Raw genomic sequence first — 27,480 nt, forward strand, 5'->3', positions numbered from 1 at the left:
GAAGTTACCATTTTGCTGATCACCCAGTGCCAGGTTCGTTATTTCTAACGAAGGAAAACATACTTTTACAACAGAAATGATAAAGCTTTTCTCCTTAAAACAACAAAAGAAGGATGGCACAGATGGTGGTGATAGAGGTGGGAGCCAGAAGAAAGCGTCAGCAGCACAACTGCGAATTCAAAAAGGTTTGACAAACAAATTTTTACCTGGTGACTGATTGATGAGGGGGCTACTCGTCATTACCAGAAACTGAAAATAGTCGTCTTGACAAATAGCACTTGAGACGATTCTTGTGATTTTCTATGACAACTTGGCGAAGAAGATGAAGGATCCTCATTATTTTGTTTTGTTTTGTTTGTGTTTCTTTTTTTCGACCAGAGGATAATCCCAAGGAAAAAAAGCAATTATAATGCAGGAAAAAAGTTTTAAGAATACTTTTTAAGTTAACAATTGAATACAAAATTAAGTGATAAAAATTGCAGTTGATGCAATTTATACATTTGTGAATGTAGTGTTCAACAGAGAGATACAGAATGAAAGCTAATGAATCCCAGAGCTACGGTACTGTATCTGATGTGACCATTATTTCAACTGAATTAAATGTTGAGGTCTGTTTTCAACAATATCTGATATTTACCTGCTTTAAAGTTTAATCGTTGAATTCAAAAACATGGTAGGTCCATTCCACTCTGTGGAATGAAGCTGGCCGTTAAATCCACTTCAAAATGGAAGCACATGCCGATTTCAGGTGTGCATTAAAAAGGACCTTTATTACCACTCCTGCAAGACTAAACCCATTCCTGAGTTGAAATGCTGTTGAAATCCACAGAGGTATTTCCTTACCGCTCATCAAAATTACTTGGTTGCTGTCATGGCAAATGAACCTAATAATACAAGAACACTCAAAAGGTCTTAATGACAACTTTAGCAATGATTTCATCAGTCAGTTCTGTTCATCGGATGTCAAGCGAAAGTTTGAGAAAATATGTGTCCATACATGTACCTTTCTCAGAGAAGAAACTTTGAACAAACCACCATTTTCACCTAAGAATGGCACCCAGTTGACCGATTTGGACAGGGTAACGTTCAGGTTGTCGTAGGAAATTTTGCCTGTCAGCTCTCCTCATATCCATCCAGTGAAGGCCTTCACTTTTTTTCCAGCTACTGCTATCAGATTGTTAGACTTTACAAGCCCCTGGCCCCAGGATCACGAAGCAATCTTAGACTTAAATCAAAATTTCATATCACTTTAAAATTTGTATTTCTTTCAAATTGATCGAACTGGTGTTATAACAATGTTCAGTGCAACTCTTGATTGTAAAGATCACATCAGACCACTCTGGAAAGCAAACCTCATTTCTCCACAAACCAGTATATGCCATTAAACCTTGCTTTTAAGGAAATTATCGGTTTGCTGATTGTCCTGATTTCCATCAAAGCCTTGATTGAAATAAAAGTTCCTATAACTGTAAAATTCTGAAATATATAGCTGTGTATAGAGGATGCGAATGACAATATTCGAGGAGTTTTATGGGGCATTCAGAAATACAAGGCAAACAGATATTGTGCAAGTGGCATATTTAAGAGACATTACAGTATGTTTTTAAAACATGCCAAGGTGGGTAGCACGCCAGCACTGCGCAATGACCCAGTAGCCTCCGGCCTCGCTGTGAGTTCAAGTCATGCTGTCTTCCTCCATGGCCATAGGTGTTGGAAGGTCTGTCAGCAATCTGTTGATGGTTGTGCGTATCCCCGGACTCATTGGTTTGCTCCTTTCGTAATGCTGTCAGCCATTGTATAATTGAAATATTCTTGAATATGGCATAAAACACCAATCAAATAAATAGATAAATAAATAAAACATGCTGACAAATGCTTTATGGACTTTGAAGTTCATTTATGACAAATTTAGACTGACTTTTATAGAATATTGTGCTCTAAGTGACAGCTTATCAGAATTCCAGAATATTAGTTGAATTTTGAGAACTAAAATAATTAGGTGTCTTGTAATTACCTATCTTCTGTCAGCATTCTAAAGCTAAGCAACAACACAGTTGTATAGTACTGTAGTTGTTTTTACAGCACTCGCAAGCCACGTCACTGGCCTATCTCCTTAGGTGTTGGTGTCCCTGCTGAGACCCGATGAAGCCTTACCCTCTAACATGAAGACTGAAAAGCTTATATGTACTTTTAAAAAAAAGCATTACATGCACATTTCATGAATCCTTTAACCCTGAAATGAAAAATGAAAGTAATTGATGGCAAGTGCTCATGAATGAGGGATTTAGAAGCTTGTAATATATTTTTCGTACCATACAATACACAATGAGAAGGTTTTTTTTCCTGGAGCACAAGGAATGTTATTTTTAGCAGGGCAGCATTGTTGAAGAGCAGAAAGTTTTGTTAAGTCACACTATGTTCTACATGTAACTTAAATACTTATTTATAATTTTCACAGGACTTTTGTTACATTTCTTTTCAGATATTCATGAACTAAACCTTCCAAAAACTTGCCAAGTTGACTTTCCCGATTCTGATGATCTACTGAATTTTAAATTAATAATATGTCCAGATGAGGTATGTGTTTTCTTGTACTATTGAGTATTACCTGTATTTGTATAATTATCATTCACAAGTGTCTCTGTTTTGTAAAATTCTGTGGACTGGCAACAATAATCGTGTAGTTATGAATTAAATATAACCCATTGTGTCTTGCAAATACATGTAATTTTTTGTAGCAACTCACACACCAATATTTACATGATATTTAAAGTATTGGTCTCTGTTGGAAGATATCCAACAAATATAGTTAGATGGCTGTGTGATGTATGTTTGGTTTTTGACATTTCAGGGTTTCTATCGAAATGGCAGATTTGTGTTTAGTTTTAAAGTGGGTCCGGGCTATCCACACGATCCACCCAAAGTGAAGTGTGAGACGATGGTCTACCACCCCAATATAGACTTGGAGGGAAATGTCTGCTTAAATATTTTAAGGTAAACCCACTGTTGTGTAGCATTGCTTTGCATTAGGGTATATATTATTTTATCATGGAGTCCTTATTGAGAACTGCATGTTTATTTATTTATTTATTTGAGTGGAGTTTTACACAGTACTCAAGAATATTTCGCTTATGCAATGGAGGCCAGTATTATGGTGGGAGGAAACCTGGCAGAGCCCTATGGAAACCTACAACCATCCGCAGATTGCTGACAGACCTTCCCATGTTGCTCTGTGTCACAATGCTGAGCCATAATTAACTATATGTAGTACTATATTTGATGGTGGTTACAGCCTGTCTGTAAAATAAGTTCTGTGATCCAATTTTTTCACATAATATGAGGCTAACATGTACATGCTACTGTAATCTGTTTTGTATATTTACTATTTCAGAGAGGATTGGAAACCTGTATTAACAATAAATTCTATAGTCTATGGTTTACAGTATTTGTTCTTGGTAAGTACTCAGCGAAAAAGACTTATGTTTGTTGTCATGCATGTTTGACAAGACGATAACCAATTTAATAATGCTTCATCATCTGGTGGCAATCTCCCTCATGAACTCTGGTTGGAATTCCTTTCCTTTTCAAACAAGATGTCAGGAAAAAGTGCAAACATAACATTTACAGTTCTTGTTGGACATCTGAAAACAAGCACCCAGTTTTGTATATGTATTGTAACCGCATCCGGTTGATTCAGAGGAATCGTACACAATACTGGAGTGCACAACATCAGTTTAGGGCTTCAGACTTTTGTGGTCTTCTATTACAATGCAGTAATTAAAACCCACTTGATAATATGAATTATATGTTACAAGGCTTATGTCAGTATACTGTGAGTGAGGCAGCTCTTTAAAGATGTTTGCATTCTGTTTAAGTCCAGCTCATTCTCGATTTTCTCTCAGGTCACACGAGCGAAAGACGGCCAACAACCTACAGGTTGGGCTCTGCACGGTTTCCTTCCACAATAAAGTTGGCTGCAATCATATAAGTGAAATATTCTTGAACACTATGTAAAACATCACTGGCAAATACCAAACAGCATTCATGGCCTGCCTCTGTAATGAAACACAAAATACTACTATTGATATGTTAAATCAAGTATTTTTTTCTGGTCTTGTGGCATGTGTATGCATACTGTTTGACTGTATAACATTGTTATAAAAAAGTATGCTGTAAAACTTGTACATTCACAGGAACCCAACCCAGAAGATCCCCTAAACAAAGAAGCAGCCGAGGTTTTGAGAAACAATAGGAGAATATTTGAACAGAACGTTAATAAGTCTATGAGAGGTGGCTACATTGGGTCGGTGTACTTTGAACGTTGTTTGAAATAGTTTCAGTGAGCTGTTCTCCAAGCAATGGCCTGGAGTACTGTAGGACAATTTCCAACATATACCGACAAGGGGAGACTACTCTGAGGGCTGTCTCACTGTCCGCATCCAGCCCACCAAAGATTTTATATATGAGCCATGTGTGGCTGTAACAACAGTGAGAGCTGGTCCAGTTACCAGCCTGTTACCAAGGCCATCTTGTGGATGTACTCTGATTGGTTTCCAAGACTTGATGCAACATCAGATGTCATGGTGACTGATGTCATGGAACACCTGCCATCCTGTACGAAACAGGAACAAGGCTGTGGATGTCTGCAAACTGGATTAGCTTTCATCAAGCTAGAATTTGGAGTAGTGTGGATTGATACTACTACTGGGTGGGGCAGACAAAGCATATAGGGATAGGGTGGGTGTACTCATACCTTGTTTAACTTGTGTGAGTTTAGATTAATTGCTGATCAGGTTATCAGGTTAGCTGATTAGGAAAGGGTGAGTTTTTTGGGGGAATTTTTTTTTTTTTTTCGTAGTGTATATTGTACTTGGGGGTGGACAGGTACAGCTGGTGTGTGAACAGTGAGTCAGGCATGCTAGTGTGCTGTACATGGAGTCACAAGGCAGAAACAGATGCCAATTTTACTGGTAACAGTGCTCACATTAAATGTGAACCATCATTGTGTTTTTACTCATATCAAGGTTTACTTGTTTGGCTCCTAGTCAAAAGATACAAATTGATCTGTTCAAATGTGTTTGCGTGTGCTGGTCATTGAGCCTAATGATGACACAACCCACTAGCATGGTTCAGATCACTGGCAGTAGGATAGGCTGGGAAGCCTAATTGTGTAAATGACTGACTCCTGGATGTGCGTATCAGCGGTCTCGTGTAAACTATTTGTGTGAGAGAATTACTAATTATCTTTTAGGTGGGCGTGGAAGTTGTGATTTATAATGTTAACCTGTCACTGTGTACACTATCACCTGGTTTGGGTTAAATGCCTTATTGAATGAGCTGTCACATTTTTGATGTCAAACATATAAATATGTATGCCCTTAAAATGACTACATGGGGAGTTTGTTTTTGTGTGGTTTGTTTCTTTTATATGTTGCGTTTATTTGTATTGGAATATTTAATTTCCATTAGGTTCATAGATCAGGTTCATGTACTGGTACGTTGTACTTAAGCACTAAAACATAACCTTAGATAGGGAATGTGAAGATTTCCCCTCTTTCGCTGTTTGTGAGAACTTGATGACAATGAGTGATCAATCTCACTTGTGAGATTGTACAGTCTAACCTTGATTGGAATAACTTATTTTTCATCAATATGGTGAGCATATGATCTGTATATCACACATGGGAAATTTCAACAGTAACTTGCCAAAGGTTGGTGTTGTGCCCTGGTCACTGGTTTCATCCACCCTTTAAAGTATCGTAAGTGAAATATTCTCAAGTATGATGATAAAGAATAACCAAAGAAATAATCTTTTAGCATCTTATAGAATGCTTCAGCATGTGAAGAAAGTTAAATCATTGTTGAATAATCTTTTGAATTTCTGTGTATTTCGTGTCCACATTTCTTTGAAATTAGCAATGATTGGCTGCTCTAGAAATTGGGTCATCTTTTTTCAAAGGCATTCCAAAATGCCCATATCAATGGGGTTTTTTTCTTCTTGAAATACAAAAAAAGATTTAAAAATCTAAATTAACTAGTATTACAGACCCAGAATTATCAATTGGCGGTATCCTGTTAAAGGTATTTTGCAACCCAATAATTATCGAAATCATTTATACATTTTCAAGATAAAACAAGTGCAAATTGCCTCGAATAATGATGTCTGGTACAGTGTGTTAGGGGGAAAAAAGTTGTCCCCATGTTATAGTAGTGTTTATGGCATTACATTTTAAATTTGTAATTTCACATTACAAATCTGTTTGGGCTAAAATTAAAACAGGTCAGTCAGATCATTTTTTTAAGTATTTATAACTTCTAGGAAAACCCTAATTTGATGATCTATCTTAATGAGGTGAATTTTATCCTGTAGACAACCCTTAAAATGTTAATGTTTGACAAATACTAGCATAACTCCCAACAGAGAGTGATTTATTTATTTAGTTAGTAATTTATTTACTTTTTACATTTGCACTCAGGATTATTTCATTTATTTGACGGCAGCCAGCATCATAGTGGGAGGAAGCTGGGCAGAGTCCTAAACATCTGCAGGTTGCTGGCAGATCTTCCCATGGCCAGCAGAGATTGAGGATGCATTGTATACTTGAGTCTTGCTTGACGTGTCAGCACATTACCTTTGGCAACTTGTCTCTTTCTTAAATCACCATACAAGGAAAAAATATAGATGCATTGTCTAAATTTCAGTTAACTGATGTCTTCATGTTCTTAGTCCTAATAGCTTCCATTCGATAGTCAACTTGATCAAACTGTATCGTTTGTTCTATCTGTTTTCTTTACATTTAATTCAACTTTTGCATTAGTTTTGAATTTGCAGCTTTTTTTCGCCTGTTTTGTTCTGTATTTTCTTGTATTTGCCAAGCTGGGAATGAACAACAAAGCAAAGTATTCTTGGCCAGTATGTGTTTGAATTGGAACTTTGGATACCAAGGTTATACTAGTGTGTATAGGAATCTGTGCTGATGATTACATGAAACAAACAATGAGGAGGACAGTGCTTTTGGCATAAGGAAAGCAGATTAAATCTTTCAACCCTGAAATCCACAAATTCGGGAACAGACTGTTGTCTTGAGATGTGGTTGTTTGTGCAGTCTCCTGTTTGTCAAGAACGGTTTGTCTTCCATCAGAGATGCAAGTTTGTCAGAAACGCGTAGGTAGGCACTCCAGTTTCCTGCACCTATAAAACTGACATTGTATTTATAAGTGAAACATTCTTGAGTAAGGTTAAACAACAATTACATAAAATCAAATCCATTTACAACAAAAATAGTTATAAGCAAAGCTCAGTTTAATGACCTTTCACTCATGCATACATGGAGAGATGGACATTTACGGTCTGGGAAACACTTCTAATGGCCACAGTTTGATGGGTATCATAGAGCGAAATGGATGCCTACTTGTCTGGTATACCAAATTGTCAAACGTTCAACATTTTACACATGGGCCGGATATCCCTGACAGCTCCACAAAGGGATTTTGTTACATATATACGATTTTGTAATTCTCAATCACATCTGAATGAAAAGTAACCAGATGTATGTATACAGAAGAAAAGAGCGTTATAAACACTTATAGTCGGGTCCACTGGGCAGATGTCCAAAACTGCAGGCTTAAATCTTCATACCAGTCTCATCCTAATACAATGTAAATTGCATTTTGGTCTTGACTACAATTAATACCGGGCTTAAGTCCTAATACACTTTTGAACTTTACCCAGTTGTTCAAAAGTTTATTAGCAGTTAAGCACAATATTAACTTCAAACTGGTCTAAAGACTCATTAGACTGGTGTCAAGGTTTAATTCTGGCTTAACTTTTAATATACCTTGATACATTGAACAAGGTAATTTCACAGGAAAGTATCTTGTCGATTGATGATGTAGCTGATGTTGATGAGTAACGCATTGGGAGAAGTTCAATTCTTATGTAGAGGAAAAAAATTATGCGTCGAGTGATGTAATCCTTATATATGGTAAAATCATTGAGGTTTTGAGATCAATATACCTCTGGTTTAAAAGACGGAAAGGAACTCTTTTGTTCTGAGTCAGATAGGTCTCCTGGTGACAAGACTGGATGGAAACCCTCCCTTGTTCTGGATCAGATAGGTCTCCTGGTGAGAGGGCTGGATGCAAATCTTCACTTGTTCTGTCAGAAAAGTCTCGTGGTGGGAAGGCTGGACGGAAATCCTCACTTGTCAGATAGGTTTCATGGTGAGAAGACTGGCTGCAATCCTCACTTGTTCTGAGTCCTATAGGTTGCAAGATGAGAAGGCTGGGTGCAAATCCTCACTTGTTCTGAGTCACATAGGTCTCTTGGTGAGAAGGCTGGATGTAAATCTTCACTTGTCCTTAGACAAATAGCTCTCAAGGTGACAAGACTGGACAGAAATTCTCACATGTTCTGAGTCAGATAGGTCTCATGGTGAGGACTAGACAGAAATCATCACTTGTTCTGAGTCAGATAGGTGGTGAGGACTGGACAGAAATCATCACTTGTTCTGAGTCAGATAGGTCTCGTGGTGAGGACTAGACGGAAATCCTCGCTTGTTCCGAGACAAATAGCTCTCAAGGTGAGAAGACTAGACAGAAATCTTCACTTGTTCCGAGTCAGATAGATCTCCTGGTGAGGACTGGACAGAAATCCTCACTTGTTCTGAGTCAGATAGGTCTCGTGGTGAGGACTGGACAGAAATCCTCACTTGTTCTGAGTCAGATAGGTCTCCTGGTGAGAAGACTGGACAGAAATCCTCACTTGTTCTGAGTCAGGTCTTGTGGTGAGGACTGGACAGAAATCCTCACTTGTTCTGAGTCAGATAGGTCTCATGGTGAGGACTGGACGGAAAACTTTCCCGTTTTCTGAGTCAGATAGGTCTCGTGCTGAGAAGACCGGGCAGAAATCCTCACTTGTTCTGAGTCAGAATGGTCTCTCACTGAGAAGACTGCATGTGTTTCCATATACTAGCCCTGACTTGTTTTGGATCTGATAGGCCTTTCGTTGAGGAAGTTTAGTAACTCCATACCAGTCCAGCCCATTGACAAGGTTGGAATCACATACTCTATTAATTTAACATACATATTCTATTAGAATAACACAAATACTCTATTAATTCAAAATATATATTCTATTAGAATTAATAGACTTTCTGTTAAAAATGACATTAATATTTTGAGTACCTATTAGACTGGTAAAATGGTCGATCTCTTGCTCTCCTTTTCAAGGAATTTTTGTTGCACAACTATTTGGGTCACAAGGAGAATTTGTTTCCCTGTTGCTTCCATTTCAGATATATTAATAGTATTTGTTTTTCAAAGTAAATCAGTTGGTCAGTTCGCTAGCACAGTGCAATGACCTAGGAGCCTCTCACCAATGCGGTCGCTGTGAGTTCAAATCCAGCTCATGCTGGCTTCCCCTCTGGCCCTACGTGGGAAGGTCTGTCAGCAACCTGCGGATGGTCTTGGGTTTCCCCCGGGCTCTACCCGGTTTCCTCCCACCATAATGCTGGCCGCCGTCGTGAAATATTCTTGAGTACGGCGTAAAACACCAATCAAATAAATAAATCAAAGTAATCATGGTGTATTCTGAAGATAATTGTTATGATGCCTCGCACCTACCCAGTTGGACACATGGTCGCCCAGTTCTTTACTTACTCCAAGCCCACTACATATCTATACTTGGTCTAGCTCGAATTCAGGATTGCCAATTTTAAAGCTTTATGTGTGATTCGACGGGAGATTGAACCTGGATTTCACTCTAAACAGATGAACATTGTAACCACCCGGCGCCGTATATCCTCGCGTACATAACTGTTCTGGTGGCCTTGAATGGACGTGTTTAGCAATTTTGTGAAAATGGCCACATCTATCTTCACCATATCTTGGGTATGAGACATAAATTCATCTTTACTTGAGAGTTTGCAGCCCGTGGATAGACACAGTCTCTAATTTTCTGTCACATAATTTAATTCATAATCTCTCTGATAAAACTGCCTTTACCCATTGACCGGCTTCTCAATTCACCGAGTTTTTCAATTTACTGATAAGAACACTTTTGTGTTTGTGAATAGCCTTATCTCTGTCATGTCATTTCATCCACCGTCCAATTAACCGTTCATTTGGGGATAAAATGCTAGGAAGGACATCCCGGTCTGGATTTTATGTCATAAGTTATAAGTTGGATGTATTGCCGATCTTAGTAGCCTACTCCATGCTTTAACATATCATGTAGTCAGGATTTCTATGCTGACCAGATATAGATAATAACCAAATTTTATCCTTTATACACTCAAAAATTAGTCTGTTAATTTTAACAGAAAGTCTGTGGCCTGGGTGATGCTACAAAGTATTCTGCTATTGCAAATTGTTCTGTTAAATATAAACACACACATTCTATTAATTCACCATAAATATTCTATTAGACTTACAGGATATTATGTTGAATATGACAGAATATTGTGTCATGATAACAGAATACATTCTAGCATCATTCAGACAACAGTCTTTTCTGTTAAAATTAACAGACTAAGTTTTTGGGCGTGCTGAAACGCCTGCTTTCTGATGCTGGGTATCAACATTGTTTTATTTCTGATATTCATATTACTCTGTGTTCAAGGCCCCCGCCGAGTGCTGACAGGAGACGACTCGCCTTAAACCAAAAAGATCATGCGTTCAGTCGAGGAGCCAGGATCACGAAGCGACGTTAAACTTAAGTCAAAATTTAAAATCACTTTAAAATTGTTATTTCTTATGTAAGAAGGACAAAATATTGCTTGACTGCGTAAGTCCTGGGTAAGTTATTGTGAAACAAATTTCAGCAAAAAATAACGGAAAGGAATATACCAAGTTTAATGATCCCTGGGTTGGATGTCTCAGCTGTGAATATACGCCATGCAGAAGGATTGTCGGGTGTTAAGATTAATCTCGTGCAGCGGTTGCTTCCCTTGTGTTTCCTGCATGCGCTCAAAAGCTGATCTCTGTTCCAAAAGTGAGAGCAGTTAGTTATAGTGAGAATAACAAGGGGAATAACATAGAATAATGTATCTTTGGTTGATTAATACATTCTCTATACGCTACATCATCTAGGAAACGAACCACTCCATCAGAGTTAAGTAATCTCATCTGGTCACACAAGTAGTGCACACCCTCCTCCACTTTTTTATGATAGAATTGCAATGGGGTTTTGCAAATATCAAAAGCAACCTTTAGGTCACACGAAACATTGCTTGTCCGTTCAGCCTCCCAGCGGTTGTCTGTTCCTGCTCTACGTTAATTATGTGTTCTATCTGTGCATGCTTCCGTGCATTTTAGTAAATACAAGAATGGATTTGAAAGCTTCCATTTCCAATGACATCTTTACATGGCTGCTCCATTCTGAATAGCGCTTCAGCAACACGATTAGTGTAATTACGGCCAACCTTTATATTTGTTTATTTATTTGATTGGTGTTTTACGCCGTACTCAAGATTATTTCACTTATAAGACGGCGGCCAGCATTATGGTGAGAGGAAACCGGGTAGAGCCCGGGGGAAACCCACGACCATCTGCAGGTTACTGGAAGACCTTCCCACGTACGACAACTTTTATACTGGAAGAGTTTATACAGTGGTGGTACAAGGAATACCCAGTATAGGCTTCCGGTATCCTGGGTGTTAGCCGGAACACAAAACACAAGGATATTCTCTTTTGTTAATATAATCGAATGTATTAATGTTTGAAAACGGAAAGTATCTCGCTGCAATGACACTGCAGGAAACGAGGTTGACACAATTGCATGGTATGGATGAAACAGCAATGCCTCAGATATCGAGAGGATAGATTCTCTCAACTAACTGACAAAGGTAAAACATTCCAACACGAATGTTAACGATTAGCCCCTTAATAAATGTTGACTAGAAGTAGATTATTAATTTTTTGAGGAAGAGTTTCATTTTTCTTGGCGTGCGATTTATTTTTCTGTAGTGCGACTTACCCTTATTTCCCAGTTTGGTCTACGACTGGTCAAGCCCGACCCTCTGACTATAGCTGGTTAGGTTAAAGTATCGGGTAAAATGTTCATTCATTAGTAAGTTGACAAGTTATAGTTTCAGGCTCAAGACTTGGCGTCTCCTGTGTCAAAAAATAGGACAGGCAATGCTAATAGTAATTTTTCGTGCCATCTTAGAAGGAGTCTGCGTATTTAGGACAAGCATTGCAGTATGTGTTTGATCATTTGACGGATCTTGTTTTGCAGATTTTTATTTCTCACAAATTAGAAAGCAAAAATGAGACAAACGAAACAGTTGGCTATCTGTTATCTTTGCCCGGTTTATTGTTGCCAGCGATTTGCTTAAATCAGAAGTAGATTGCAGTGATATAGTTCATTATTTTGTTCTGTGTTCACAGGTTTTAGCTCGACAGTGTTCGTGTTGCCAGGTTTAATTACCATAAAAGCAAATACTTTTTCATGGAGCTATAATTGACAAGGCTCTTACCGGAATAAAAAAGTTGGTTTGGAATTTAATGGAAATGTAAGACGTTTCTTTAGCATTACATGTATTGTACTGCTTATTTCAGTCATGCAGATAAAGCCATTAATATTTGATAAAACCGTTAATGTTCCAATGAATCCCGATAACTCCTCTGTCACGGCGATATGACGATCGCAACAGTTCAATCGCACTTTATGAGAAAACAGAAAAACAAATTGAACAGTGACGTATAAAACAATAAGACCTGAAGTATCCTTCATGCAATGTAGGACAAAGCCATGAATACTTCATTCGAATTAAGAGAGCTGTACAAGGCTGAGGGTATTGCCCCAATGTACAATATCCAGGAAGAGGGATTGTTTTTATATAGGTAATCAAGAGCATATTAAGAATAAAAAGATCTTTACACTGACGCACCTTGAGTTCTGTCCATTTTAATACCATTATTACATAGTGTAAAACTTTAGCATATACTTTTAATCAAAATGTTTTATATGATCATTTTATTCTACAGTGAGGTACTAGTTATAAGCTTCTATATGTGTGTGCCTTCGTCAGGCTTGTTCAGACGAAGGCATCGTTGGCACAGATGGTTAGGCAATGGTTCTCAGTCGTTATATTTAGCACGGCCAATAAGGTTCGAATCTTTGTTTTGTCTGTGGCTTTAAATCAAGAGTACCTTGGGTGGATGTTTTACTCCGTTTTACTCCGTTCATACCAGTATACCATCATAGAAGTTAGCAAGAGTTCAGGTGAACACAACATACGCCCGAAGAAATGCATTTGTTTGAAATGTGTAGGCTAATAGAATACCAGCAGCACTGTGATGAGTATACACTCTGAGGGAAAGTACTTCATGGGAGCCGATGACAGGTTCTAGTATTAAATAGTAAACCGAAAAGAAAACATTAAAGAACGAGTTTGGAAAGAAATGCTTTTCAAAAATACGTGTGTGTGAATTGTAGTTCTCATTTTGTAACGAGGTTTTGTCCACCTCTATATATATATGCATCCATCAAAAATCAAATCTACGTAAGAAAAACAATTGGGGTTGTAGTTCATAGAGGTAATGATACTATGTAATTTATATACTGGAGCAAGGGAACTGACTATCTGGTTGTAATTATAACCATAGACTGTGAGACATGATAAAATGTGCCATATGTTGTTATACGTCTGTACCTGTGTGCCCACCAAAAATTAAAGCTGCATCCAGAACAAAGGAGTTGTATCCTTTTATCATCCAGACCTACTTTTATGATACATACCGGGAAAACGGCCATGTAGTTTCTATGGAAACTGTGGAAATGGACAAATAAGTGAGTCTAGACACATTGTCACCTTGTATCTATGTATCCACTAATTAAAACTCTAGCCCGGACACGAAATCATATCTATTTATAGAGTATGTTCGGTTAATGGCACTCTGGTTACCATGGCAATGGTGAAAATCGAGAAGGGTGAGTAGCGATAATTCATCACATCTGTATCACCAACGAATTAAAATTGAATATGGAAAACAATTGGAGACATGACATGAATATGGACAAACAGACGGACAAAATTACTATACCATAATATGCTCAGCCTAATGGCAGTGGATGTATAAAAATGAACAAACGAGAGGCACGACACATCGCCACATCTGTATCTGGGTATACACCAAAAAATCCAAACTGTGGATGGAAAACAACTGAAGCTGTAGCCCGGGCACCAAGTTCACGTCAATCTATATTACAGATATCACAGACTGGACATTTTAGTTACCATGGCAACTTTGGAAATGAACAGACTCTTGACACATCGCCATATCTGGGTCTAGGTATACACCAAGAATTAAAACTGCCCATGGAAAACAACTGCAATTGTAGCCCGACACGCAGTTCATATCTAAGTGTATAGCAGATATCAGAAAATAGCAATGTGGTTACCACGGCAACCGCAGAAATGTCCAAATGTGAGTCGCCACACATCGCCCTCTGTGTATCTAAATATCCACCAAAAATTAAAACTCTGCGTGGAAAACAGATAGAGTTGTAGTCTGGACACGAAATCATACAGTATATGTAATGATGGTGGCAAGCTGGTTACCAAGGCAACGGTGAAAATGGACAAATGTGAATCCAGACACATCATCACATCAGTATCTATGTATCCACCAAAAATTAAAACTGCACATGGAAAACAATTGGTGATTGACACCAATACGGACGAACAGACGGACATAATCGTCATAACATAATCGCCATAACATTGTCGGACTTGTGAAAATTGTTGAATAAAGCGCGTTAAGCATCAAACAAGCAATCAAATTTGTTTTGAAAATTTTAGATTTTGAGATATGTAATATGATTATAGACGTACAACATGGAAAGCTTATACAAGTCCTCACCTGCATGCCAACATCCTAGCCGCATACATCAATACGTTTACTTAAAACAGTGATTTCCATCTTTGCATTAAGGAATTTAGGTTAAGTCAGCTGTTTTTCACTCTCCATCATATCCCCACCCCGACCCCTCTTAATCCTCGCTCCTCAAAGGCCTCTTTATCTCTTTAAATCTCATCTATCTCATCATATCTGGAGATGCTTTTTATATACTATTTTGTAACGGCTGTAAGCATTCATTTACATTGATACACCAACAGTTTACGTAATAAGTGTACATGATTAAAACAGGTCGCTGTCTCTATTTATTTAGCAGTGAAACACAATCATAACGAAAGGCCATAAACGTAGTCCTTATCCGAACTGCTAAAACGATAAAACTGATAAGGTTCAAACTAATCAATATGTGATCAGAAAGACTGATTGTTTAGTTGATTGACTGATGTTTAATGATCAGAAAAAAACGACCAGTCTTACAAAGGTTAAACTCCAGGTGTTGTCTTGGTATTGAGGTAGTCAGTTTCAATGAAATTATATATTTATTATTCCTTACGTTCTATAATCAGACTCAATAATGTAAACCTGCAGAACTATAGGTAAATGAAAAATGGGGGGAAAAAAGCAAAAAGAACAATTGATTATTTATTAGCATATCGTTACTTTGCAGTACTAAGTTTAGCATAAGCATCGGTATATATCGAAAGATTAACCCCTTCTAGTAATTTCATAAAATCATTATGTCAAATATATTTCCATATTTGTTCACACAAATGTAACTGATTTTCAAAAAATATATATATAGTCATTTAAAATACCGTTAAGGATGGAATAAATATATAAATAAATGAATAAATAAATCAATAAATTATTTAATTCAGGGTAGTTGAAGGCGGTGGATGAGGTGGTACGATTTATATTAAGGGAAATAACTCGTGTAGGCAACAGGCCACTCAGTCGGCCGTTGATTTTCTTTGTGCCAAGTGTGACTCATTTGGAACGGATTTGATGGACAAAGGGGTGCTAGATAATTGATAGAGTTCCAGCCAAAGGTGCCGAATGTCGCTAAATGTCAACTGTTTGAGGCCAGATTTTGTAGGCTATAGGGAATAAAAAATAAACACAAAAAATCTAAATTTCATTCAGATAAAATGCATGATGGTTTACAAAATAAGTTAGATAGGTTTCCAGTGTGATTTATAGGGTGTGATGCTGGAAGGATGTCACCTTCCGGCGCATTCTTTAGACAGATCCACTCTCTGAAGACAGCCTTGTGTAGCTGTGGTCAAAACGCGCCATGCCCGTCTCACGGCTTCTCGAAATAATGTGACATTTTTCACTTATTTATACAAGATGTGGCCGAGGCGAAAACTGAAGAAATATAGAGATTCATGTGTGTCCGTGCTTACACTGGTGCATTCTCTGACGGCCTGAGCTGGTCAGATGTTTTACACACAGGCTATCTCAAAATGGCTTATGCTAAAATAATGTCTAAGTTCACAGCCGACAAGGGAACATTGGACAAAGACGCTCCGTGCAAACATGCGTATTAACTCATTGTGACAGCTAAGTGCGCATGGCGTAAACTCGTCTCGCTTAGCTCCAGTTTCCAATTTGGGATTTACTGTTTTACAAATGTCACACTTTTCCATGGACGACGCTTTCATGGCCGCTGGGTTAACGACACCACGGAGCAGAATGATCCTTGTTGATCCTTATGATGCACTTTTGAATAATCACATGGAAGGAGCAATTCTTGGCCAGAAGTACATATACTTAAAACAAATTTCTCCTATAATTCTCTATAGGCCTACATATTAATTACTAATCCTCATCATAAATAAATATAATTATATTGTACTATGGATTCATCATAAATTTGGCAATATTTGAAAAGGTCTTCAAGATCCTCTTGGGCCAAATTTATAAGTTTGGATGATTTTTTGAAATGCTAGCTGGTGGTGGTTATAGGTCCATTTTAAATTTGATCTGAACGTTTATGATTGGATTCTATATGTGTTACTATTTGGAACAACTTATATGTATTCTGTTAGGACACGCGGCACAGTGTGAATAAAGCTTAAACCCCAAACTGCGAAATATATTAGAGATTAAAATTTTTACTTGATTCAAAAATTAGTTTATGGTATCAGCCCATGTTCGCATGTGTGTCCATTTAATGCATGTTTTGGGACAGCTTTCTCTTGCCACCGCCGTAATATGACTGTAACATAGAGTGAACATATACATTTATTTCATTCATTTCTACAGTCTTTTTCACTACTGTTCCTTTTTAATTTGATTGTTCCGCCTTTTCTATAAAGCTATATTCATGGATTGTGTCGTCTCAGTTATGTTCTGTCTTCTACACACGTGTCAGACGTGCTATGTATATCTATGAATATATATAGCAGACACGGAAGTTATAATACAGGCTGTGGACGTCTTTATCATAATATCACACGTGCCAATTTGCGCTGATGCAGTCCCGGAAGTGTCAACATAAAGCTGTTATGCATTTTCTCCCCCCATTGAACTAGACTTTCCAACAAGAGTATACATGACAATGATTGTCATAATGGTGTATATAAGCTTATTGTATTACTGGCGAAATCTTCGTCGTTCCGAAATAATACTTCCTCTTGGTGAACGGTAATTTGGGGGTCGACTTCATGTAGCTGACAATCTTTAAATTGGCCCGAATAAATGGACCGAATAGAAGTATTTAATTATATTTGATTGCTGAGCATATATATGCGAATATCACTGCGTTAACTTTTTACAGATAGATTTGTACAGGTGATAAGCAGAGCTTGTGCATATGCAGTGTTTATTTTCATCAAGAATTACAGCAGCAAATTTAAATAAACCATACTGTAACAAAGGCCATTAGAGAAATGTATAGCTCATTCAATGTATATACCAGCGTATACCAATGTATGTATAGCCAGTGTCTTCACGTGTATATGTATATAACACACACATGCAGGTGAGGGATCATTTACATTGCATGCCCCTCCAGTGTTTTACTGACGGCAAAAATAGCTGATTAAAACATAAAAACATTATTCATTTATATACTATCATGCAGAGCTGCGTAGAAAAACTTTAACAGCTGCATGTGTAATGACATTTTGCATCCTTGTTTACTGCTGTATTTGAGGTATATGGTATATAGTATGAGGCAATGGAGGGAAATATATGTAACCCGGCCGTGCATTAGTGTATATATATATACATATATATATGTATATATTGTCGAAACGATTCACTGACAACTATATATGTATGTCGTACTTTTATCAATATATGAACGCCTTGCCCTGTATTTCAGTCAGTGGAGGGTACACAATTATGTTTGAACCTTTGTTTGAGGAAGGAAATAGATGTTATATGGATGGAAATTCTGATTTTATATTCTAGTTTTCATATCCAAATCGGATATATGCATTGGTGTGGTGAATAAGTTTTTGATGGCGATATTTTAATTGGTGGATACTCATTTCAAAGCTTTATAGCAGAAAGGTATTTAACGTATATCTACCTTCCCTGCATGTTTCCGTGGTGGTACATAAAGTTAGAGTCGTCACTTAGTGGTAATTGTACAGCGCCTTGATAATGTCCGTGATAACATTTATTCCCTGGGCTGACATTAACTGCTTCCTGGTTACCCCCTCCCTCACTCCTCACGTAACGCTTCCCTTTCTCTAATAGTCACCAGGTTGTACGAGCTCTTGGGTGACAGATGTCAACAAAGTACCAAGTTAATTTTATTAAGACCAGTTGCTCATAATAATGAAGCTGTTAAAAGTTGGAAGCTTATTACCATAGGTGCCTGTCATTATGTCTGTACAGTGGAAACACAATGTCTGGTCTATCTATATATACACAGGCTTATTTTTCCCCTTCTTATAAGCATTATTGTCCCAATGTTAGAAAAAGACATTCTTTGCAGTTATCTCCTCTATGCTCTTGTCTTTAAATATAGTTCTTAAATTGGTACATAATATAGTTTGAAAATTTATTGTTTTTTGATAAAGAGAACTGTGTTATTACAGTTGGTCGGAATCTGTGTATATAGTCTTTGGGTCTCCTAACTGAAGTAGTAGCAGTGCGGTTCACAGAAACCTTAGATGGCTATGTTCTATTTATATTTTCTTTCCTTTATTTCTTCCCTTTGTCCTTTTTCTTGAGATGGTTTTGGAGAAGAAGTTTAATCATGACAGTCCTATAGCCGTCAGTTTTATGTGCCAGCTAGCTCTTCAAACGATAAAAGGTTATTCGGACAATAGTGGACAAAAGCCTGAACTGGAGTGGTCATCTGTAGGAAGCTGACCACCATAGTTACTTTCGTCCCTGTCACATAGAAATTAAAGAATGCTCAGTCTGGGACAATGGTAGGGTATAGACCAGTAAAAGTATACCACCGGGGCCTTTTGGTACAGTAGAGTAGAGATATTGCATAACGCGTTTGTAGGTTTTAGGGAAGGACGTGATGAGGTTTTGTGGGGATGGCTAGAAAAACTCGGCCTTCGCCCCGGGGCATGCTACAGAACAAAACGCGCCTCCTGCCAACTGATAGAGTGTCCCTTAACTATCGCTTAACAATAGCTGGGCACAGGCACGTATTCAAATCACGCCTCCTTTCTCCTTTTGTAAGACAGACCCAAATTTTCTTTGTGTCTCTGTGCCGCGCTTGACAATAGGCCCGGGTCAGTGGTGGAAATCTGCCGTGCTCTAGTCCGTGGGGTTGTGATTGAGCCCGCTAGGCCGGCTCGTGCGGGGTGACCTATGGTAGACCTATGACGAGGGGTACACGACACAACAATGGCCCAGGACTATTTGAGGGTCGGAGTGAGGCTAACCCGATGCAGCTTGACCCCTGCCCCAGCATTGTCATCTCTGTCCCCTCCATATGCGCGTCACCCGCTCTTCAGTATATTAATAGCATTGTATATCACTACGCATCTTCCAGACTGAAGTGTGAAACAAGGGCAAATTGCATTGTATCTAAATTTTTTCCTGAATAAATTGTAAACCGAAACATCAGCTTTATTTATACCCTTGTAAGTTAGATTTTGGCTGATTATTTTTTAAAAAATATATATATAAACGTGTTTTGGCATGGTACCTTGCCTATATTTGATTTTCAATGTACTTTTTTATTTGGCGAAGCGGGGCGCTGATCTCGCCTTGCATTCAGAGGTGCGCGTGTGGCCTGGGATAAGAGAACTGTCCATTATTACAGGACCCGGGGAGCACGGCCGGCACGCGCCCCCTGTCCTAAAGCGTCGCGCATGAGCGCCGGGGCTCATTGACGAGTATCTCCACGACCGATGATTCATACGATTGCCGGGTTAAATACATTGGTGGTTGCTGCATGCTTGCCTCATACATTATAAGCATCTCGGCTCGCGCGCAACTGATGCATACATTACGACGATAGATGTAGAAACCTTTGTCTGCATAAGCCAGTGAGATGCCTTAATTTAATTTTAATGGCGAACCACTGGAATTCCATTGTGAACGCACGGACCGTAGCCCCTGAAAGCCATTCCCTGGGGGCGAGCCTATAACTGTTTTATCTACAACATGCAGCGCGCTCATGTCTCCTCGGCTCTATGGCCGATTTTCAATTGACTTTTTCTGTTCAATTATGCACCTGTGTATCAAATTACCAAGGGACATGATAAAGCACTAAGACATGGGATACTTTATATACTTAGCACGGACCTGCTTCCCTTAATTAGGCTATACCGTGAGGGATACGAATTTACATGCATCTATAACAAAATATATCTGTAGTTATCAACTGCTTTTAACGGTTAAATTAGTATGCTTCCATGTATTCCTTTCGGATTATGGGACTCACTGGAACCCCAAAATAGCCTTCATGCCCAGAGTTGTTGGTCGTTATTTCAATGTCTTCTATATAGTTCTCTACTATATACGCACATACTGGCTTCAGGGGCAATTCTCATTGCTCTCAATAACTATTTTGATGTATTTTAATTTAGTTCCAGCGATAGGTGATTTAATTTTACATACAGAACTAACGAAATGGCCTGTCCATGGATGTTAAGTTGACCGCTTACAGAAGTAGGAGAGTAGTAAAGGCTCATAAAGCTGGTTTAATGGCGAGTTTTGACCGAGTCTAAACTGCCTGTCATCGATCTAAGCGCCTGTATTCTGGGTATACTGGGTAAGTGCTTTATTCAATGGCACACGTTAGACCATTATCTGGGCAAAGGCCCTTTATTTCGATGACACATCGGAGCGCGAATCTGGCGAGAGAGGTTGACTGCGCGCTGGATTCAGGCGATGGCTAAGATGGTATTTATACAACCGCTTACTCCAACAGATGGGACGGAGATTTCATTACAGCTTAGGGATATTTATTTAGATCCTGGAATTCAGTGGTCGTCCAGCAAACAAAGACCCGAGTATATAATTATAATAGGCCTGGTAAATCACTCACATCAGTTATTACCGTTTTAGTAAACCAATGCCGGAAAATTAATGTTGAACGTCTCATGTACACTTCACCGTACATGTTATTGAATAAAATCGATCCGTCCCCATGGTAACGGCAGGGTTGTGTACGTGCATGTGTATACCGTAAATACGTATAGGCGCACAGTGTCCCATCTGGCGGGAGAGCACAAGCTGACCTTCTTTCTTTGTTAGGATCATGTGGACCCGACCCCCCCCCCCCCCAACTCCACCCCTCCAAGATTCCTTGTATCGCCTTCCTCCTACCGTGTGATTACATGTCTTTGACTTTCGCCTACTGTCAGCTTCCTTATGGTACATATTCAGGGCCTGTATGCGTTGCCTTTATCCTTATTAATGGAATAAAAAAATCGCCTATCTCCAGCATTATCATGTTTATGTTTAATACAGAAGAATATTGAACAGAGCTTAAGCCGGGTGAAGAGGAGCTAGCTGACGTATGTTGGCCGTTAGAGCGCTATATTAGGAGGGGAAATGTCAGAAACTGGGCCCGTGACGTAAGGTCGGTGCAATCTGATGAACAGTTCGGGTTTGAGATTCAATTTAGTCAAAGACCACATTCGTCAGTGCGATAAATGTTCAGCCAGAATGCTCTCTGCTCCGTCTTAATCGCTATTTTTTTTGTAACAGCGACAAACCTATTCCGTTTTTGAAGGTTTTAAGAAACGGCCATCTGAAACCTTCCAGGAGCAACGCAGTAGTTTTAAATTTGGCCAAGCAGTTTAATAGGATATGTAATCATGACCAATTCTACTTCACCCTATGGCACAAAGCTCCCAACAGGGCATTCGCTGTTTTACGCAGAATTTTTCTCACACTCCTGGTGAAAGTGTTTATTTGGTTGCTAAATTGGCGTTTCACATACAGCCGTTATGATATGCAATCCATTTGCTGAGCCAGTTTGGGGCCAGCTTCCGTGTGATGTAAAGTGCTTATTCCACACGCTTATTTAACCAACAAGAAATTCCCTTCTTGACTGTCAATAATCTCATATATTTTTTCGGCTCTTCATTTTGTTTCCACTCGTGAAATAAGCGACGTGTTTGTTCTCTCTCCAAGCACGGCTCTATCGAATAGCTTGTTCTTACGTCAGAAGCCCCGCCGGGGTAGATGCAGTCAGTGATAACCCCCTTTCCCCATGGTTATATTATAGGCTGCATGCAGTCACCATGTCGTATGACCAGCTTGTCGCTCTTTGTGTTGCAGCAATCGGGCCTCGTATGATGACTGAATAGAGTATAGGCTTGTTCTGCACCCAATACTCACTGCATATACTACCGACTGGCCTGGAGACGCTGCAACTGCAAGAAAACTCTTAATAGGAGCATACAATTTAGAGGGCTGCCATTGATCTCCAAGCCATCAATAGTGAAACGAATTATATCTTTATATGATTACATCAATGCATAATTTATTGTAAAAAAAAATCCAAACACAGGTTGTTTTCATGCAAAATGGAATGTTGAATGAGTGAGCGCTATTCCGCAGATGGTTTTGTTCAGTTTATCACATCGTCATTATGGATTTTCCTGATCAACTAATTACGGGTTTGTTTTTGGTAATTTACGAAACAGAAACCGTTTCCTCGCATTTCTTGAACAAAAATTTGTCCAATCTCATTCACATTTACATACTAGTATCCGTTAGCATGCCAGTAAACTCAAGGGATCTGTAATCTGGCAAATCATTTCCTACCAGCCTGATCTTAATGCCCAATGGCCATAAGTGTGAATAGCGGTCAGCTCATATGTAAGGTTTGTCGGGAAAACCTTGCCATGCCATTGAATCAATTTGAGGTATACCTGGAAATTAATTGTTTTGGGGCAAAATTACTTAACAGTTGCTTTAATAGCCTCATGGTTGGGTTAGAAGAATAGTTATAGAATGCCGCCATGCTAAAAATCATAGCATTCTATAAACTCGCCATAGCGCACACGTGTTTTCAAGAATATATTCATTTCTTTATCCATCTGACATTGACATATCCTTAATTACATAGTTTGTTGTATATAGCACTGGTTCATTTATATGGCGTATCCATCCCGTGTTCTTATGTCATGTAAACTAGCCCATGTTTGCGTAAGGCAGACAACAGTAACTAGTTTGTGCAAAATGTATAGCAAATCTATGCTTGCATATATAAGACACGTTGTTGTCCCATGTTTTGCATAAAACAGTTATTCCACATCTAGTAGGGTTTTTTTCACATCAAGCAATGACGTCCAAAAACTGATTAACTTCACTTACCGAGATACTATACTTTATATCTCCTATGATACTTTATATGACAGAATTCTAGCAATTGGATACTGAGTAATTATTGTTAAAATTCGCAACATTCTGCAAGGCTGTGGCAAAAATAAACACCCCATATAGTGTCCTCAAATCCATATTTCTCATTAACTTCAAGATATAATGAATGACAGATGATCTTGAGCTGTTTCCACGTGACAAACTAAGCTGTACAGTAAGAAGAACTGCTCGTCAAACTGACGTGAACCGGTTATAGCGTTACTGGGCCATTTTTATCGCTTTCTGACTAAATGGATCAGCTTTGGCCAATGTGGCCGCTTTCCTTTCTCGCTGGAATACACACGCCTTGTTAGAACACAGTAAGCAATAAGATTGGGGTTGCATTGTGTCAGGCATTGGGCTACTATCAGCTCGATCAGATGGAAGCAGGGATATGAAAAATTATACTACTGTATAATGGTGAAGTTGACTCCTTTCGCAAAGCTTTATAGCCTTACGCCACGGATCAGGTACTCAGCTTTCTCATTAAAGTTCATTTTCCCAGCACTAATTATTGTTTAGGACAACCTCTGAACGTGTTTAAGGGGCCTGTTTTTTTTAGACCAACACCGTTCATAAGCTGACCAGGTAATCAGCATGCGGGGCTAACACTGTCACAATATCGCACTGTTTGCACACTGGCTGGTCAACAAAGACAAATGCCTCTCTATACCTTGACCCCGAACCAATTAACCTGTATATAAACAATAAATAATCTCAACATTGCCCCCGTTTCAAAACTCATATATTTCTTTTCAATAAATTATGTTACATGTACATATATGGAAGTCGAGGTACTTTAGTGCATGCAGAGAACAGATGGATATAGGCATAAGTCTGTCCAACTGACCCTTCATTTTCCTGTGTAAAGTCCTATACTTACTTATATGCATATGTATACATTGATATGTTTTCTTGTTACCGAAGTAGAAGGTCACCGGTGCTTCAGAACGAACGACAATCCGTTAAGTTTGCCGGTATCGATATATATCATCCAGCGAGGCAAATTTGTTTCGGTAGAACGGTTGCCACTAACGCTTCCTCAACAGCTAAAACCATTCATCACTGTGGACTTCCTGTTCGTGCAGCCATATGTTGGTGTATATTACAATTACCTGTATATATGTGTTGTTTTGGTCGGTAATAATTCACCAACGAGGAAGTCACGATAGCTGATAGTCGTTATTTTCAGCATAATGCATCCGACAGCCTAACTTATATACACATGCCATACGAATATAAGATGGATGTCCTTATAAAACATACCAGAACTCGCTTTATATATATCCTACATTGAAATATTATTTATATATCAGCAAAACATGTGACAGCTATGTTGTGTGTCTGCCAAAATGTGGCATCTAGGGCGATATTGGTTGTGCATGCACGGCGGTTCAAAGCGTGAAAACAACAATATGTGTGGTAAAAATATCATCATTTAATCTAATTTAATACTTCATTCATTCATTCAAAATTGTAGACAGACAACAGTCAAATATGTCACAGCTGTGAATTAAAAATCCAGTCTCTGGTTCGAATCCAGGTCTCGTTGACTCGGTTGTGACAAAGTCAGGAGGTTTTTGAAGACCGGTTTCTCACACCCACTAACCTAATCGGCGGCATACAAGTGAAATATTCTTGAGTACCGCATTAAAAGCCAAAAACATAAATAATATGGCCGTACGAAACCACGCAGCCTCGGCCTGACAACGTTCTAACCTAAACCCGCCGGCTGAGTAAGCATGTATAGCAGGTTTGAACTTTTAATTCGATCTTGCTGATCAATAAAAGATTAGAAACATAGTTTTTATCCATTATTTAAATATAACTTTCTACCAAGGATCGCCACAATGTTTTAGATAAACCTCATATCTTCTCACGTAAACCTTCCAATAAATCATGCATAGAGTAACCAGAATTTGGTATAAATTATTTCCGGCCTATTAAAGCTTGCTTGTAGAGTACAACCTTGTCTCACTCACAACCATGCGACAGCGGCGCTCCAAATGTCACACATGCATTAGATTTGATGTGTATTAAATGTTCGATAGACTTCAGTAGATACAAACATAGGAGGGGTTCGTCAGCAGTGTAATTTCCTCAGGCAAACGTATCACTAGGATTTCTTGCATGTTAATTCTGAAAAAAAAAAAAAGAAAAACTAAGCGCTTCACTTAATTCTTTTTTTTTCTTTCTCCTTAGAATTCGTATTTATTCCTGTGTAAAACTCGCGGCTTGAAGTAAAAATCTTCATCGGTAAGAAAATGAAGATCGTTTCCACATCAACATCTAAACCTATAACGGCCATTATTCCTTGGATGGGTTTCGTGGTAAGCCTTTTGAATTCATCAGAAAACAAACCTTACTTTTGCAATCGATCCGAATTGTTTTTAAAAAGGGGAAAGGAAAAACGGAAAAGAGGTTATACACTTAATTTTCAGTCCAAGAACAAACTTCCTCTATTAGATCTGGTTCCATAATATGGAGTTTCTATAAACGCATTTTGTCATATTCTTGTGATGATTAAAGATATTCAGACTCTATACCTTTGTGCAGCTTTTGGAACATCACCGTGTTTATCTGTTCATTTGTTGTTTAAAGCAGTTCTATCACGCCTTGCTGTCACTGTATTCGTGTAAAAAAGACATTAACACTTTCACTCCCACCTCTATACGTGTGGACAACTACAAACACAACAAACCATCCAAAGTATAACTGCAAAGAGTTTATTTTCTCTATAACACTACCGACAGTTTGTAACACTTCTAACATCAATGGAAAAAATCAAAAAGACGTTCAGCATTCTACATTGGGTTCTGTAATTGCCAATGTCATCCTGCTAGCAAAAGTGACCAGAGGTCGCAAAGGAACCGAACCTGTGCACCAAGGCATTGATATGTACAACTAAAAACACGGTGTAGAAAACATATCTGGGTAAAAGATACGAACATTAAACAGAAATGTAAATCGTTCTTTGAGAACAAACGCAAATATAAACGGTGTGGCGTAACACACGAATCTTGGTAACTCTAGTAAGTCAGGAAGCTAAAAACCAGCAGCAACAAACTGCAACTTAATAATACACAAAGAAAATATGTCATCAAAATGAGGTAGAAATACCAAAATAGTAGTGGTAATATGTCACGATTTAACCCGTCGTAACGAAGCGCTGGAACTAAGGAAGTGGAAAATTTACAAAAGATAAACTGGTAAATTGAAAACGAAAGAATACAGCTTGGTTATTGGACAAACAGTGACTGCTTAGCCTGGGCAAGGAAATGAAAGGGGGGGGGGGGGGGGTCCTTTCTTGCAGAACGCGTCCCCCACTACTCTGGCCTGCTCATCTACTAGTATGTCCAACGCACAGAACTAATCATCATATAGCACTTTGAGTATATACGGTCACCACATTTCACCACGACACGCACAGTTGTAATCATAAGTAGATATGTATACAATAAGACTATTACAAAATTATTCTCAGACCGACTTCGAATTTCACAATGGACAATCTGCATAGGAAGAAGGTAACCAGCAGAATTCCGCGACGAGAACCGAAGCCGGACGAGTAGTGCCGAGCGTTGACCAGAGGGAGCCCCCAACAAGGGACAGAGGACGATAGGATAGGGGATCCCGCTTTGCTCCTGATAATCAGGCAGTCTAGTGCTTGGACAGAGTTTAGCCGTGCACGGCTACTACCATTTCTACCTATGACATCAATAGCATATATCCCAGATTGATTTGGTACAAAAATAGCACAACCATCTGAAATTAACAGGACAGTTTTGAAGGATAATTTCCAATTTTCGTCAA

At 38.6% G+C, this 27,480-nt stretch overlaps 1 protein-coding gene across 1 annotated transcript; it reads left to right on the forward strand.

The window, feature by feature from the left end:
* The first annotated feature begins 9 nt into the window (after window positions 1-9).
* Window positions 10-7,052, forward strand: LOC135467831 (NEDD8-conjugating enzyme Ubc12). Its single transcript, XM_064745716.1, has 5 exons — window positions 10-185; window positions 2,483-2,577; window positions 2,852-2,994; window positions 3,392-3,455; window positions 4,194-7,052. Exons 1-5 carry the CDS (start codon window positions 77-79, stop codon window positions 4,332-4,334), a joined length of 552 nt encoding a protein of 183 aa, XP_064601786.1. The 5' UTR covers window positions 10-76; the 3' UTR covers window positions 4,335-7,052.
* The last annotated feature ends 20,428 nt before the right edge of the window (window positions 7,053-27,480 follow it).

This window comes from Liolophura sinensis, chromosome 6, assembly GCF_032854445.1.
Source record: "Liolophura sinensis isolate JHLJ2023 chromosome 6, CUHK_Ljap_v2, whole genome shotgun sequence".
NCBI classification, from domain to species: Eukaryota; Metazoa; Mollusca; class Polyplacophora; order Chitonida; family Chitonidae; genus Liolophura; species Liolophura sinensis.

Coding starts and splice junctions, on each gene's coding strand:
- LOC135467831 (XM_064745716.1), top strand. CDS start 77: ATGATAAAGCTTTTCTCCTTAAAACAACAAAAGAAGGATGGCACAGAT. Junction 186..2,482: donor ACAACTGCGAATTCAAAAAG/GTTTGACAAACA, acceptor ATTTCTTTTCAG/ATATTCATGAACTAAACCTT. Junction 2,578..2,851: donor TAATAATATGTCCAGATGAG/GTATGTGTTTTC, acceptor TTGACATTTCAG/GGTTTCTATCGAAATGGCAG.